The following is an 18,290-nucleotide window of genomic DNA, read 5'->3' on the forward strand; positions in this document are numbered from 1 at the left end:
CGTTCTAGACACCTCACCCAGGTGCCATTCAGCTTTCGGCACGGTTTTCACACCTCCGCTTGGGGGTTAATTCCTTCAGGACCACCCCTGGACAATTGTCCGGGACTGCCTATTTATTATTGTAATCATATTCAGCAGAAACCCTTGGTACAGGGGCCCTCTATCCGCAAACGGAGGACGCGTTCGGTGGCTTTGTCATAGGCCCTTCGGTTTGATTCTAGAGGAATCAAACTATAAAATAAATAAATAAATATATATATATATATATATATATACATTGTAAATAATATATAGGTAACTAATTTCAAATATTGTTTGTTCACCAAGAAATTTTATTTTAAATATCAGGCATTTAGAAGCGGAATTCAGGAATCTATGTTTTAAGGATATAAAATTTTTAACCTAAATTTAGGAAAAAAAATTTTCTATAATTTGAGAAACCATTGGTGTCAAACTTAAGGCAATAACGATAAACAGTTTTCAAAGTCAGCTTAGTAGTGTACTAATTCAGGTTGCTCACACATAGGAAAATTGTTGACAAATCATATTTTTTGTACATCTTCAGAATATAAAGTGTCCAAACTTGTTGTCAATTTTTTAGTTCCATGAAGTCTTCATATGGTTTCGAAAAGTTTTCTTCAGTTAAAAGCAGGGTGGCCGTTTTAATCGAAGCGAAAAATTCCCGGTCATTTCCCGGTTTGCAAATTTTGTTCACGATCAAGGAACATTAAGGATTTTCCAAAAATTCGATTAATTTACAAATATATTTAGAAGTTCTGAAAAAATGTTAGCACACTTCTTTTAAATTAAATAATTAATATTTAAAAAAGCCTCGGCAGCGATAGCGTTGGACCAGCAAAAATAAATTACTGCACAAGGATTTCCTTTTACCACAGTAGTACATATATTGATTTGAATTTTTGAAAGGAATTTGCAGAAATTAATTTTCTACCCAGAAAGGATTTTTTAACAAAACACATGAATTTTTTTTTAATTAACCAAATAGTTGAATTTTCCATTGAGGAAGAAATTTCCAACTATAAATAGCAGTTATATTTTCCGATAAAAAAATTAATTTTTAACCAATGAAAAACGAATTTTCCATAAAATATGTACATTGTCAACCAAGGGTAAATTAAAAAAAAAATTAACTAAAAGTAAAATTCTTCGACCAAGAAAGATTTTTCAGTCATTAAAAAAAATCATAAAAATGTTTGAATTTTCATATAAAAAACGAAATTTTTACAAAAAAGTTGAATTTTTTAAGTCTAGTCCCAAAAAAATTGGTCAAGTTGAAAAAGCGGATAGACTTATCCCGAAAATCTGAGACGACTATCCAAGCTTATGAAAAATATTTGACTACTCGTACTGAATTTTGGGATGAGATTATTCAATTTTAAAACCTTTACAGTCGAATTTTCAATTAAAAAATATAAATGTTCAACAGAACAGTTGAATTTTTAAAGAGAAAGAAGGAATAACAAATTTGTTTAATTTTTCAAAAAAATAATATAATAAACTTATTCAGTTTGTCGCGAATTTCCAGAATCTTTCAGTTTTTGGCTGGCATTCCCCAGCTTGTTTTAAATTTCGTGACTTTCCAGAATTCCCTCAACTGTATCGTCTCTGATTAAGGCTCTAATTTAAAATTGTACAATTTTTAACAATTCACACTTTTAAAACTGTTTTATAGCACTACTTCAAAAGGAGTGTGTCTATGTAAATCGATAAAATAAAACTGTCTTTTAAGATTGTATTATGAAGTAATGGTTTGATGACATTTTCTTAAACAATCAGTACATATTTATTAAAATGAAGAGGTAACAAAGTATATCTTATATTGAGATCTTCATGGCCATGGTTTGCAATTTCAAATTTCCGGTCAAGTTTTTCAATTTTCCGGCCAAATAAAAGTAACATATTCATATTTGTCGCAAAACGCGAAAATTTATTTCAAATCATGACGTTCATGTTAAACAACTTTTAACACAATAGAAGAAAAAATTACAAAATAAATGAATTTTTAAATAAATCAGGAATCTACAACCGGAAAGGCGAAATTTTAATCCAAACAGATGAATTTTCAACTAAAATTATGAACATTTAACTGGAATACTTCAATTTTTTACCAAAAAGATACATTTTTAAATAATAAGATTAATTTTCTACCAAAAATACAATTTTTCAAAAAAATATATGAATTTTTACGAACAAGCTGAATTTTCAATCAAAGGAGACTAATTTTCAATTCACCCAAAGAAAAAACAAGTTTTCAATCAAAGAAGCTCATTTTTTAACTAAAGAAATGAATTTTTAATAAAAATGATAAAACTTTAATAAAAAAATAATCATAATAATTTTTATCAAGTGAGTTTATTTTTCAAACTAGTATTTCTGACCTAAAAGATGAATGTCCAACTAAAATTATGAATATTTAAGTAGAATCCTTCAATTTATAACCGAAAAGAGGAATTTTATAAACAAGGAGATTAACTTTCTAAGAAAAAAGTAATTCTCAACCAAAAAAGTCGATTATTTAACTAAACACGTGTATTTTTAACAAAATACATGAAGTTTCAATGTAAAAATACAAATTTACATCCTACTTGTTAAATTTTGAACTCGAAAAGGTCGATTTTGTACCCAAAACGGAACGGTTAAATTTGCAGATAAAAAAATTTACTTTCAACCAAGCTGATGAATCTTCAACTGGAATTGTTGAATTTTATATCTTCCAAAAAGATTAATTTTCGACAAAAAATACGTATTTTCCACAAATTGCATAAATTAAAAAATATATATTTCAATTTTTAAATAAAAAATATCAATTTTCAACCAAATAATTGAATTTCCAAGAAAAATGGAAATTTAAACTAAAATACAATAGTTGAATTTGTCGTTAAAACTATGAATTTTCAAACAAAAAATTAATTTTCAACAAAAGAACTAGTAAAGAAATTACTTAAATTATTTCCTTTTTCTGAAATTTGGAAGAGGGAACTTCAAAATTGTAACGAAATCTGACTTGGAACCATTTTATAGCAGAAAGCTGAATTTTTAACTAAATTGATGAATCTTTAACTAAAATAATTTAATTTTGAACCAAAAAGGTGAATTTTCAACCAAGAAGAATCATTTAAAGGCGACGTTTGACTCATTAGGCCGAGGAGAAATAGAAAAAGTTATGATAAAAAAGAGGATAAGAGAGGGATTAATAAAGAGAGTATCAGAAATTTTTAGAGAGACGGAAAGCAGGGTAAAGGTAGGAGAGCAAGTAGGAGATAGTTTCCGGTTGGTGAGACCTGTGAGACAAGGGTTATCATCTGAGCCCACTTTTATTTAATTTATTAATATCAGACTTGGAAGAAGAAATGTGGAGAAAGGGTTGGGGAGGAGTTAAGATAAGGAAGGAAAAGATATATGCACTGGCATACGCAGACGACATAGTGTTGAATGCAGAGGATAAAGAAGGGATGGCGGGATTAATTACAGGATTAGAGAAATACGCAGATGGGAAAAAGCTGAATGTAAATGTAGAAAAGACAAAGATAATGAGGTTTAGAAAAGGAGGGGGAAGGAAGAAAGAATTGACAGGGAGGTGGAAAGGAATAAAGTTAGAAGAAGTCAAAGAGTATAAATATTTGGGATATATCTTGCAAACGAATGGAGATCATACAGCTCATATAAGAGAAAGGATAAACAAAGCAGCAGGGGTAATGAAACAGATATGGGGAAGGAAAAAGAAGGTTAAAAAAAATTGGAGAAGGAGAATGTGGTTATTTGATACGCTGGTATGGCCGGTATTAGGTTATGAAGCAGAGATATGGGGATGGAAAGAAAGGAAAGATATTGATAATTTACAAGAAAGGTATATAAGGTGGACACTAGGGGCAGACTGGTGGACGCCAGGATATATGGTGAGAGAAAGGGATAAGTTAACTTTGAGAGCGGGAAAGAGGGCATGGAAATTTGAGATGAAGCTGAGGGAGGGAAAGGGAGGGGAGTTGGCGAGAAAGTGTTTGATGGAAGTAGCAGAGAGGAGAGGGAGGGCGATCGAATTAACGAGATGGGAAGAAGAAAAGAGGGAGTTCTTTAATGATAGAGAAATAGAAGACGGGACTGGATTGGAAAAAAGGGAGAGGGGAAGACAATTAATAGAAAGATGGGGGAGTGATTGAGGAATCAAGATAAAATAAATGGTATAATATGCTAAAAAAGGAAGGGCTGCTAAAGTATTTAGAAAAGGGATGGGGACAGAGAAGGTGGACCAGAATAGCAAGATTTAGATTGGGAAACGGGGTAAGGTAGGGGATGTGGGAAAAAGAAGAGAAAGTGTAGAATATGTGAATGGGAGCATGTATGGGAAGGATGTAGGAGAGGAATGGAAGATGAAGGAAGCTGGCAAGAAAATGTGGTTAAGATTCTCGGGGAAGATGGATTAGGAGAAAAATGGATGAATGAGTTTGATGGTGCTAGAGGAGCGAATGAAAGAATGCACGTGTAAAAAGGTAAATGGAGATATAAAAAGTGAAAGAAAAAGGAAACGGAAGTCGCTTTCGTTCGCGTGCTCACTCGTTTGCTAATAAGTCCTAAATTGCGCTATCGCAGGAAATAGAAATAAGTTACCAGATATAAGACTTATGTAAATAGTTGTAAATAATTGTACATATAGAAAGGATAAGATTGAAAAAAATATAGATATAAACGGAAAGATTGTAAGGAATGGAAATCATGTAAATCCTTAGGAGACACATTATGAATAAAGAAGAACTGAGTATTGAATACTCGGGTTTGTATTCAGAAATGAATGTTTAACCAAAGAGATGAACTTTTATTTAAAATTATGGTATATTCACCTAGAATAATAGTTACATTTTTCCTTCAAGCTGTTAAATTTTGAACTCGAAAAGGTCAATGTTCTACCCAAAATGGTAAGGTTAAATTTTAATTTAAAAAAATTAACTTTCAACCAAACTAATAAGTCTTAAACAGGAATTGTTGAAACTTATTCCTACCAAAAAGATGAATTTTTAACCAATAAGATTAATTGTCTACAAAGTATCCATTTTCAACAAGGAAGAAGTTGGACGATCATTACAGTCAAACGCTATCTTTTTGCTTGGTTTCGTGATGTTTTACTTGTAGTAACCCTCTTATCGTACACTTAATTCCAGCACCCGTAAACGGCACACTAGTGCAAATTGGGATTTCACGACTTCAGCAGCTGATTTATCGATATAAAAAAGGTAAAATTTCCCATATTTCTTAGTTCAAACCTTGTAAATTAAAGGGAGAAAAAATATTAAAGTGATCGAATCATACTAAATATTTTTCAGGTACTCCCGAAGTGACTAAATTTTCGAAAAGGAAATTTCGTGATTTTAGCGTGGACAAATAAGAGAGAATATATTAAATAACAATAAAATGGGATGAAACCATTTGTCATAGAAAATCTGTGAAGTAGTTAAAAAATGGTTTACAATTAATTTGTGGCAAACCCCTCACATTAAACAAAGATAGCTGCATGATAATCATCGCACTCATTCTAAAAAATTAATTGATAGATAATGATTGATTATTATTCAAGATACATTACGAAAATGTACAGAAATTTCATCAATATCAAATTTATTTATGATGGTGATCGCATGCAAAAATCTCTTTTGTTTTCAATTGAATTAAATAAATGTATTACAGTTTGCTAATATTGTAAAAATGATTAAATTTACTTACTTTTATTGAAAATGCAAGTGACGAACATCAAAATCCACAAACTTGTTCCGGATTCGCCAACGATGCTGCACACACAAACTGTACAATAGTGCGAATTCGCACCAACTTACTACTTCCCTAGCCAAATCACAAATGACGCATACTTAACAACAATAGATACTGGAAAGGTCGGAAAATGCCAGAAACTTAAAAATATCCCTGGTGCGAATTCGCACTACTGTGCGGTCAAAAGGTTAAACACGTCATCTACAGCCACAATGTTATACAATACACAAAAAATAACAAAATTAAGACAGAGCATGATATTTATTAAGTGTTTTGAGAATTCTCACAATGATCCATAATAACCGATAAAGACCTGGACTTTTTGTACAAAATACACAGGTGGATTACCAAATATTAAGTAAATGGAATGAGCAAAGTAGATTTATTTTTCTTCAAATGCATTGATATAGTTTCTAATTCAATCGTACAAAGTGCGAGTCCATCTCGTTCTTAAAACAAAAAAGTAGAGCACACAAATGCACGATTCAAGTAATTAAGTTAAGAGGATACAGCGTGCCGTCTGTCTTAGGATTACCTAACACAAGGTTGCATAGACGCTTCATAAAATTGTAAGCGCTTCTGAATTCTCAGATGTTGAGACGAGTGGTTTTGGTCGAATTTGGTACAGGAAAATTGCGCTCAAGGCTCTACCTTCAGCAGCTCCACATCGAAGACCAGAACAGCATTCGGCGGAATAGTGTGTCTTTGTTAAGGCGAATATAGTCTCTGTCTAGAAAAATCATTGGCTGGAAAATCCGCAATTTCCACAAAGTAAAACTCGGTTAGATAATGGAAATATTCAAGATAAAAGTTATAAATAGAAGACACGGTGCGGTGACCCAAAGTAATTGCGTGAACACGCTTCAGGAAATTATTTTCTAAAAATATGGATTCTTTTTTATTTTAAGCAATAAAAACGAAACTGCAAATTAAAGCACTCAAAGTGGAACTGTTGACTTTTAAACTGAAATTTTTTTAAATTATTTAATCTGTACCTCACCGTTTTTTTATATTCCTAAATATTCTCACGAAATATATTTTTTTTGTAATAAAAAATAATGTAATACATTTCTAGGGATATCAAGAAACTTGTTTTATTTGGTTGCAAATTTGAACACGTTTGAGGAAATTAACATGAATGATTTTTTTTTTATTTTAAGCAATCAAAATCGAACTGAAAATTAAATTTAAAAAAAACCTTATGAAAAATTTCTAAATTTTAATAATTCTGCCAATTTTTTTATACGAAATCTCTTGAAATACTTTGAAATATTTTTCAATAACCTAAAATCCTTCGAAGTTGCTTCACGTTTTTTTTTCATATTCCTAAATATTATCTTGAACTAAATTTAAAAAAAAAATTAAAATAATTTAAAATATTCCCAGGGATATGAAGAAAATTGTTTTATTTCAAAACCTTTCAAAATTCTTAAATAATTTAATTTCAAAATCTTCAAAATTCTACATTTTGTATCAATTTTGTTGTTGACATTTTTTTCAAAACCTATAAATATTCTAAATAAAACTTTTTCGAATATTCTTCTAAAATTAATTTTAAAAATAAATAATTTTCCATTTTCCTAGAAGCCTTAAAAAAATGTATTCGTAAAAAATTTTACAATTACCCAAAAGCTTCTAAATATGTTATTTCAAAACTGAAAAATCTACATTTTGTTGTAAATTATTTGAAATCATTTAAAGTCTTAAATTAATTTTGAATTTTTTTAAAACTTCTAAATATCTTTTAAACATGATCTAATTTTTTTCAGCATTCTCTAGCGAAAAAAAGATAATTTTAGAAGACAATTGAATATTCGATCAAAGTAGTTTGGAAATTTTTAAAAGTAGATTTTATTTCGAAGGTGATATTTTTACTGGTCTCTTCTTTAAATTTTTTCGATATTAATAGACTTTCCAGTTAAAAAGAATGAATCTTTAACCATAAAAAAATTAATTTTCAACCAAAAAGATGAATTTTCAATTATAAAGTAGAGATTTTCTATCAAAAAAGAAAAATGTTGAATTGTAAAGTTGAATTTTCAAATAAAAAACATATTTTTAACTAAACATTTAAATTTTTCAACAAAGTAATTAAAATTTTTTAATGAAAACGTATTTTTTACCAAAACTTTTCTACCAAAAGATGAATTTTTATCGAAAAGAAACGGATTTCCTATATATAGAGACGAATTCTGAACTTAAAACACAATAGTAGACTTTTAAAATAAATAAAAAAAATTAACTTTCAACCAAACAAGATGAATTTCCCGCCAAAAGCAGAAAAAAATTCTGCTAAACTTACAGAATTTTCAGTTAGAAGATTTAAAAAAACCTTGAAGAAAAATCCATTGAATCGACTACATTTTTAAGAAGAATTCAAAAGGATTTGAAAGAATTCAGGATAAATTAGTAAGAATTCGGGGCAAATTCAAAATAAATTGCAAAAAATATTTTTAAATCTTCTTAAATTAGAAGTTAAATAATTGTCATTTTAAATAAGTTAAGTATAATTGAAAAGTTTTGAAGTTTTATTCAAAAATCTTGAGAAATCTAGAAGAACTTTTAAATATATTTTAAAATTAATTGAATTTTTTCTACAACTTCTAGAAAATCCTGCAAAATTTAAATAGAGAAATCCATAAAATTTGAATTTATAAATAAAGATAGAACTCTTATTATGTGTAGAAAAAATTAAGAAATATTTAGAAATTTTAAAAGGATTCAAAATAAAATTTAGAAACAAAATTCGGCTATTCGTACCGAAATTTTGGTACAAATACCCGCAATGGAATTCAAAACAAAATGTAGATTTTTTTCAGATTTCAAACGATTTTAAAAGAATAAAAACATTCACTAAGATTCCTAGGAAAATTGAAAATGGTTTTTCATCTTGAAAAATTATTGTAACAGAAAATTTAAAAAGATTTTTTTTAGATATTTCCAAAATTATGAAAAAAGAATCTGGAAGATTTTAAGAATTTTTGTTTTAATTTGCAGGATTTTCCAAAATTTTTTGGAAAAATTGGATTTTTTTTTAAATATATATATAAACATATCTCTTAAAATTATTATTTTTTTTTTACAAATGATAAGTGTTCGATTGTTGCTTATAAGTCAAAATTAGGAAATTTCACTTAAAATTTAAACATTTTAAAATTTTTTATTTAAATGTAAAATATCGGAATAAATAATATATTAAAATCTTCAAATTCTTCAATTTTAAACCGATCTAGAATCGTTTTGACAAATCAATTATTGTTCAGTTTTTTATACTTAAAGTTCAGATCCATTCAAAAAATTATTTATTTATATTTAAAGTGGATCTAATAAAATTGTCGTTTTTTCTTCAAAATTTTTCAAATTCAAACGCTTTTAATTTTTAATTGTTAAATAAATTCCCGTGAAATTTTTCTGATATTTTCTGAAATCACACATTTTAAAATATCCTGAAATAGGCTTTAAAAAAATCGTTCAATATTTTCAAAAATTCTAAAAAATGCATTACCCTATTATATTCAAATCCTTTAAAATTCCTTGAAATCTTTAAAACAAATTTAAATATTTCAAATTAAAAGGTCTTGAAATGCCTTACAAGCTTCAAAAATACCCTAAAATCCTCAAAATCCTCTCAAATTATTGAAATCTATTAAAAATACACCGGAATCTTTCAAACTAATCTGTATTATTTCAAAAGAATTCATGAGAATTCAGAAATAGGTCCGGCCCAAACATTATTACGACTTTTACTTCCTTTAAATGATCAAGTTTGGTCATCTTCCCGGCAACATCGGCAATGCCGATGCTCTGCCGCACACCAATCCGAAGATTAGTATCAAAACTATTTTCATTTTAATCCGAAAATAATTACATTTTTGAATTCCCAAACGACAAATGGCGATTTTTCATCAAAATAGTTAAATCTTCAATTAAACAATTAAAAATAGTTCAACAAAACAGTTTAATTTCGACCAAAAAAATTGCTTTTAACCAAAATAATGAAAATTTTCAACAAAAAGAGATTAGTTTTGTACCAAAAATTTCCGGGTTTCTCGGTCAATAAGATGATGAAAACAATCTCACTCTATTCTAAACATTTTTCCATTTAAAGCAATAAAAAAATTAAAAGTTCTTAAATCCGAAATTAAATAATTTTCATTTTCAATATTTTAAGTATCCTTGAAAATTTTTAATTCAATATCTGGAGAAATCTGGAAGTTATTTTAAATTTGGTCAAATTTAAAATTATTTTTGAAATTTTATTCAGAACCCTGGAAGATTTTTTTTTTAATTTGCAGGATTTTCCAAAAAAAAAAAAAAAAATGTAGATAAGATTCTATTCATTTTAAAATATGTTTAGAAGTTCTGAAAAATTTTTTTACACACTTCGTTTAAATTACTTGAAATAATTTTGAGTTTTAAATTTTGAATCTTCTCAAAATTTATAAATCTCTCTTAAAATTGTTAACATTTTTTTCTACAAATAATACGTGTTAACTAAACTTTTTTTTTAATAGAAAAATACAAATTTGAACATTCAAAGTTTAAAAACTTTTCGAAATTTTAACAATTCACAGCTTTCTATGTCAAGCAAATAATTATTTATTATTATTAAAATATTTTTAAGTTGAAAATATATCATAAAGTTTCAATCACACTTCAATTTTTCACGGATTTAGAATCGGTTAAATTAAAATTATTAAATTAAATTATTAAAATTAAACTTCAAAATAAAAATCTAAAATGGAAAATTTTTAACGTAAAAGATTTTCAAATTGCGCATTGTGAACTGAATGATATTATAATTGAACAACATCTTAATTAAACTAATTATTTTTAAAAAAATCTATTAAAATTAAAATTGGCAGGACTTTTTTTCTATAAAAATTTAGTCAAGAAATAAATGCACTGTTATTTTTCGATTGAAGTGAAAAATTCTTTTCCTAAATTCTAGCAAATTAATTTCAAGAGTTGGGTCAATTAATTCAGATTCTTAGCCATAAAAACAATTTTTTTTTTTTGAGATTGTGATAGAGATTTCTTTGAAAAGATGAAATTTTTAATTGAAGCATTAAAGGATATACGCCAGGGTGTCCTCGGGATCCGTAAGCGAAATCAGGTGAACAAGTTAATCTTGCACGTTCTCCAACGCACATTTGAGCAACGCCCTGATCCCATCCTTTGATTACCTCGCCTTTGCCGATTTTGAATTTGAAGGGCACACCTCGATCTCTACTAGAGTCAAATTTCTTCCCACTGTCGAGGGTACCTTAAATTATAAAAAAAAAAAAAAAACTTTTTGGGTTAATAAAGCCCCAAAACAAAAAAGTCTTTTTGAAAGATTTTTTTTCTTCCTATACCTGTGTAATGGACGACGACGGTTTGTCCGGTCTTGGGATAAGTCCTGCCTGTAAAATAAAATTATTTCTAAAAATTAAAAAAAAAAAAAAAAGAAGAAATTATCAAAGTGCAGAATTTAATATTTAATATTTGATTATTAAATATTTAATATTTAATCATATTTAACATTCTTAAATTTTAAACGTCTTTAAATTTAAATTGTCGAATTTTGAAAGTGTCAATCTGAAATTATCAGTTTTTTGGAACCTTAAATTGAATAAAATGAAAAATAAAGTGTAATTTTTTATTCGGAATCTTCTTAGTTATTACTTTTCAATAAAATTTTTTTTTTTTAAATAGAATTTTAACCCTTGAAAAGTACTATGGGTATAAAATACCCACGGCCAACTTTGCGTTCTAATCAACTGCTTGTATAGATATTTTTATCCAATTTTGGATACATTTATGTATAAATAAATAGATTTAAATATAAAAAATGTGGTATTTCATTTAGTCATAAAATTCAGTTTTCATTTACCAAAATAAATACCCTTTTTAAAATATTCAACATTGCATTAATTTTTTTCTGAAAGTAGAGTACAAGAGTATACCACTAAATTTTTAAGTGAAAATATCTAAAATTACGTAAGTTGTAAATTTTTGAGCAAAAAAAAAATTTTTTTTTACAGTTTTTTTAAAAACAAACTTAAATTAAATATATCGTTATAAATCCAATCGCACTTTAAAGAAGATGTATTAATCTGCATCTAATAATTTTGTTGTAAGGAAGTATTCAATATCGGCTACACAAAAGATGTCTTAACACTCTGGGTATAGAATGCCCAGTGTGCCGTTTAATTAATTTTTTTTAAGTGTCCAGTTTAAGGGTTAAACTAAAAACATTTTGATTCTTAGCTTTTATAGAGAAAGCATTGTGATTTCGTTGCTGTTCCTCCCGGCTTGAATTTTATATATATATATGTTTTTGTTTCTTGACAAGGGTGCTGATAATAATAAAAATAAAAAAGACGAAAGAAATAAAAAAGTGAAGGAAGGGGATTAGGTTGGTTGCCTTCTCATTTTTCTTTGACCCAAATTCGGTCCAAGTTTGGTTATTGGATTTTTTATTTTATTTTCAGGAATTCTGCACATCATTTTTATTATTGGACGTTAAATAGGATTTTAAATTATATGTTAATATCATTTAAATTTCTTTAATTTTAACTAAAAAAAAATGTTTCTCAACTTCTGTTAAAAAAACTATTCATAGTTATTATTACAATGTTATATAATATTTTATTTATTAATATTAAATACTAATTAATTATTCAAATGTTTTCCAAGTTGAAATAGAAAATTTTAAGGAACTTTCATATTTAAAATTGTTCAATTCGAAATACCGTCAAAATAAAATTGTCAAATTTTGGACAATTTTAATTTTATTGATTCCAATTATGTTTTAAATTGGAAATTATTAGATTTTTAGAATATTAAATCGAATAATTTTGAAAAATAAAGTGTACATTTTTTTATTCGGAATATTTTTAATTATTACATTTTTTACTAAAAAACTGTTTCTCAGCTGCTATTAATAGATATTAATAATCGTAATCATTACAAAATTATATAATATTCTAATTTTATTTCTCAATATTATTAATATTAAATATTAATTAATTATTCAAATATGCACAAAGTTGAAATAAAATTATCGAGAAATTTTCATAATAAAAATTCTTTAATTAAAACCGACTTCAACTTGAAATTATCTAATTTTGAAAGTTTCAATTTGAAATAATTAACTGAAAGCTTAAAATCTTAAAATAACTCATTTAAAAAAATTAATATAAATTTTTTGATTTGTGAAAATTTCCATTTTTAAATCGTTCAGAGATTTTCAAATTAAAATAAGATCGTTGTGAAAGTTTATTATTTAAATTGTTCAATTAAAAACCCCTTCAATTTAAAATTATCCAATTTTGTAAGTTTCAATCTGAAATTATGCTAATTCGAAAGATTGTAATAATAAAACTCTCTGCGATTAAAAACTTAAAATAATTTTTTTTTTCTCAAAAAATGTAAATAAAGGTAAAACCCAATTTTCAAACAAAGAAACAAATTTTTTTGCCAAAGTAAAAAGTAATATTCAAGCAAAGAAATTAATTGAAAAAAAGAATCGTTTGATTTTTCAGTAAAAAATTAATTTTCAACGAAATAGTTCAATTTTGAACGAAACAGATGAATATTCAACCAAATATTAAAATTTTGAAACGAATTTTCAATTAAAGAAATTAATTTTCTGTAATTTGAATTTATTTTTAACCATGAAGATTAAATTTTTATCGAAAAATATAAATTTTCGATAAAAATATAACATGTATTCAAATTTGCAGTAAAAAAAATAATTTTCAAGCAAAAGAAAACTCATTTTCAACAAAAGAAAACAATTTTTAACCAAAAGATCAAATTTGAATAAAGAATTATTTTTTACTAATAAGATTAATTTTTAACGAAATATATCAATTATCATCAAAATATTTAAATCTCTATAAAAAGACATAATTTCGATAAAAAATGGAATAGTTAAATTGTCAGTTAAAAAAATTAATTCTCCATAAATTAAATTTCAAACAAAAAAATATAATCTTTAACTGAATTATAAAATTTGAACTAAAAATTATTTTCTTAAAAAAAAAAATAATTTTTAATAAAATGGATACATTTTTAATAAAATATTTGAATTTTTCCATGAATATTCAAACAAAGAAATGAATTTTCAACGATAGAAAGATAAGAATAGTTCACTTTTCAGTAATAAATTAATTTTCAACGAAATTCGCAATTAAAACATTAATTTTTAATAAATGTAAATAATTCTAAAAACTAATTTTCAATAAAAAAAATTTTAACCGTAAGATAAAATTTGAACGAATTATTTTCTACTAAAACAGATTCATTTTTAACAAAATAGATACATTTTGAAATAAATATTTGAATTTTAAAGTAATATTTAAACAAAAATATTAATTTCCAACAAAATTCCAATAAAAAAATTAACTTTCAAGAAAATAAACATTAATTTTCAACCAAGAAGATTGAATTTCTATAAAAAAAATATAAGTTTTCGAGAAAAATGTAATAGTTAAATTTGCATTTAAAAAACTAATTTTGCAAATAAGAAAATAAAAAAATTTCCAACCAAAAAAAAAAAAATAATTTTTAACCAAAGGATAAAATTTGAACTAAGAATTATTTTTTTAACAAATACGATTAATTTTTAACAAAATACATACATTTTCAAATAATGAAATTAATTTTCAACGAAAAACAGAATAGTAAAAAAATTACAGTAAAAAGCTTGATTTTTAACAAAATAAAATTAATTTTCAACTAAGAAGATTAAATTTTTATGAAAAAAGATGAATTTTCGATTAAAAAAAAATGGAATAGTTCAATTTTCATTTAAAAAAAAAAATAATTCTCCGCAAATGAAACTAATTTTCAAAAAAAGAGAAAAATTTTTAAACGAAATACAAATATTCAACGAAGAATTATTTTCTACTAAAACAGATTCTATTTTAACAAAATACACCAATTTTGAAATAAATATTTTACTTTTAAAGTAATATTCAAGAAATTAATATTCAAACAAAAATTTCAAGTAAAACACTTAATTTTCAAGAAAATAAAACTAATTTCCAACAAAGACAATTAAATTTCTATAATAACATATAAGTGTTCGATAAAAATGAGATAGTTAAATTTGCAGTTAAAAAAATAATTTTGCAAATAAAAAATTAATAATAATAATTTTTAACCAAAGAAAAGAATTTTTAAACAAAGTATAAATTTCCAGTAAAAACATAATTTACGACAAAATAAAATTAATTTTCAACAAATGTAAATAATTTTAAAACTAATTTTCAATAAAAAAAATAAAATAATTTTTAACCGAAGGATAAAATTTGATCTAAGAATTTTTTTTTACCAAATAAGACTAATTTTTAATAAAATACATCAATTTTGAAAAAATATTAAAATTTTGAGACGAATTTTCTACCAAAAATATAATAGTAAAAAAATTTCCAGTAAGAAAAACTTAATTTTCGACAAAATAAAATCAATTTTCAACCAAATAAACGAATTTTCAATAAAGAAAATTTCATTCCTATTAAAAAAAAAAAAACATAAGATTTTCGACACGAAAAAAGAATCGTTACAATTTTTTCTGTAAAAAATTAATGTTTAACCAAAGAAAGGAACTTTTAACCAAAATATAAAATTTGAACTAAGAAATATTTGTTTACCAAAATAGGTTAATTTTTAACAAAATTCATACATTTTTAACAAAATATTTCAATTTTTAAATGAATAATCAACTAAAGAAATGAATTTTCAATAAAAAAAAAAAATAAAATAGTTAAGACTTTTTAGTATAAAATTATTTTTCAACAAAATTCGCAATTAAAAAAAAAAAAGAATTTTTAACTGAAATATAAAATTTGAAATAAGAATTATTTGCTACCAAAAAAGGTTAATTTTTAAGAAAATGCAGAAATTTTTAATAAAATATTTGAATTTTTAATGGAATATTCAACCAAAGAAATAAATTTCCAACTATAAACAAAAGAATAGTTCAGACTTTTCAATAAAAACTTAATTATCAATTGAAAAAATTAATGTTCGACAAATTTAAATAATTTTAAAAACTAATTTTCAATAAAAAAAAAAAGAATTTTTAACCAAAAGATCAAATTTGAACGAAGAATTATTTTAAACAAAATACATCAATTTTGAACTAAATATTTTAATTTTAAAGTAATAATCAAGAAATTGATTTTCGACATAAAATTTCAAATAAAAAACTTAATTTTCAACCAAAAAGATTAGATTTCTATCAAAAACGGTAAATTTCGATTTGAAAAAAGAATTTTTAAGTGTTTTCAGTAAAAAATTAATTTTCAATCAAAGAAAAGAATTTTTAATCAAAATATAAAATTTGAACTAAGAATTTTTTTTTAAAAAAAAGGTTAATATTTAATAAAATTAATTAATTTTCAAGGAAATTAGAAATAAAAAAATTAGTTTTCAATAAATATAAATAATTTTAAGAACTAATTTTCAATAAAAAAAAAAGAATTTTTAACTGAAATATGAAATTTGAACTAAGAATTATTTTCTATCAAAAAAGGTTCATTTTTAAGAAGATGCGTACAGTTTTAATAAAATATTTGAATTTTTCTTGTCCAACAATAAAAAAAATTCTTAATTATTCTTAATTAAAAAATTAATTTCCGAGAAAATTAAATCAATTTTTTATCAAGAAGATTCAATTTCTATCAAAAACGGTAAATTTTTGATATGAAAAAAGAATCTTTGAGACTTTTTCAGTAAAAGATTAATTTTCAACCGAACAAAAGAATGTTGAGTGCATAAATTTACATAAATCTTTAAAAAAATATTTGCATTTTTCAAGGGATATTCAACCACAAAAAAAATAGTCAAGCCTCTTTACAAAAAAAATTAATTTTCAATAAAAAATCACTTTTGACAAAAAAACGAAGAATTTCTAACCTAAAGATAAAATTTGAACTAAGAAGAATTATTTTCTACAAAAAAATTAATTTTCAACGAAATAGATAAATTTTCAAACAAGAAGTTTTTTCCTGCTATATCCAATCTAGCCCCCCCCCCCCACACTTCACAAATTATGGGAAAATCCCGCAAAAAAAAAAATGATGCCACTAAAATCCGGAAATAGCATTTGGATTAGAAAATGGACGAGCTAAAAAAAAATGGTTAATGTTAGCATGAGTAAGCAGATTCGAATATTATTTAAAAAAAAAAGAGAGAAAAATCATTTCGAAAGAGTAAATCGCCCGTCAAAGTAGCCCGGGAAGAAAACCTTAAAAGGTGAAATGAGAGACGATTCTGGAAATTTCAAGGGGTCTACTCGACTTAAATTTGGAAAGACGTGGAAAAGGTTCCGGAAATTTGGAGAGGGGATACGACTGGAGGACGAAAATAGATAATTGTGTAGTAAAACCACGCGAATAATTACCGTCTCCAGGTGAGATCACTTCAACATCCACGCCCATGACTGCGTACTTTTCTGCGAAAGCAACAAGAACTGATGAAAAGACTAACAAAGAGATCTAAAAGGTGCGAAATTCGACCGAAAAATCACAACAAAAAGTTTATCAACTGCGAAAATACCTCCAAAATTGAAGCAACCGAAATGAGGTGCGCCGAAAAATGTGGTCCCCTCGGGAAAGAAATTGCGACTGGCAAAGTGACCGACAGAGGCGCCACTGGTGTCTTGTTTCTTCCGGTTTCGCGCGTCGGCGTTCGATAAATGCATTTCGAGTGCGGGAAATTCAAATTTGTTTATTCCAAGATATGATTTTTCACCAAAATAGGGAAATAAATTCTTTTGAATGGAATTTCAAGTCGAAGTATATTGCATTTTCAACAAAATAGTTGAAGTTTCTAACCAAGAAATACGCATTTTTAAGACCTTTCCACAAAGAAAGAAAAAAATGCAAGGAAATTGTTGAATTTTCAAACCAGTTAATTTTTCAACAAGAACAAATGGATTTTCAACCACAAAAAAAGAATAATTTTTAATAAAAAATTGAATTTTCATGTTTTGACCCGAAAATATGAATTTTCAACCAATTAGTTGAGTTTTTATGCCAGAGAGTAGAATTTTTAAAAAGAAAATTTAAATCTTTAATACAAAAAGAGTCATTTGTTACAAAATAGTCAAGTTTTTTAAATGAAAATATGACTTTTAACAAAAGTCATTTATTTTAAACAAAATAAGCGAATTTTCAACTAAATAGTTAAATTTTATACCAAAAAATGTTTTATTTTTTGATCTTGAATTTTAAATCTAAAAGACGAATATTCTACCAAGAATTTTAATTTGTATCCAAACATATTAATTTTAAACCGAATAGTTTAATTTTCTACCAAAAGATTGAATTATTTTTCGAAATTAGTTGACTATTCTACAAAAAAAATATATATAAATTAAGAAAAAAAATTAAATTATTGACCCAAAAATACGAACTTTGTACAAAATAAAAAAAATTCCACAATATTGTAGAATTTTCAAGCCCAAAAACAAATTTTCTACAAACAATTTCTATTTTTTACCTGACAATATTAAT

The 18,290-nt window shown here is 25.4% G+C and overlaps 1 protein-coding gene across 2 annotated transcripts; it reads right to left on the reverse strand.

The window, feature by feature from the left end:
* Positions 1 to 6,020: 6,020 nt before the first annotated feature.
* Positions 6,021 to 17,414, reverse strand: LOC117172143 (12 kDa FK506-binding protein). Of its 2 annotated transcripts, none has more exons than XM_033359948.1 (5): positions 17,332 to 17,414; positions 17,177 to 17,227; positions 11,136 to 11,183; positions 10,858 to 11,044; positions 6,021 to 6,475 (listed from the first exon to the last, which is right to left on the reverse strand). In XM_033359948.1, the coding sequence occupies exons 2-5, from the start codon at positions 17,211 to 17,213 to the stop codon at positions 6,418 to 6,420; spliced, it is 330 nt and encodes a 109-aa protein (XP_033215839.1). In that variant the 5' UTR covers positions 17,214 to 17,227; positions 17,332 to 17,414; the 3' UTR covers positions 6,021 to 6,417. The 2 variants fall into 2 exon arrangements, with proteins under 2 accessions (XP_033215839.1, XP_033215847.1); XM_033359956.1 differs by having other exon boundaries at positions 17,177 to 17,245; positions 17,332 to 17,391.
* Between the last annotated feature and the right edge of the window lie 876 nt (positions 17,415 to 18,290).

The sequence above is a fragment of the Belonocnema kinseyi genome, chromosome 1, assembly GCF_010883055.1.
Source record: "Belonocnema kinseyi isolate 2016_QV_RU_SX_M_011 chromosome 1, B_treatae_v1, whole genome shotgun sequence".
Classification (NCBI taxonomy): Eukaryota; Metazoa; Arthropoda; class Insecta; order Hymenoptera; family Cynipidae; genus Belonocnema; species Belonocnema kinseyi.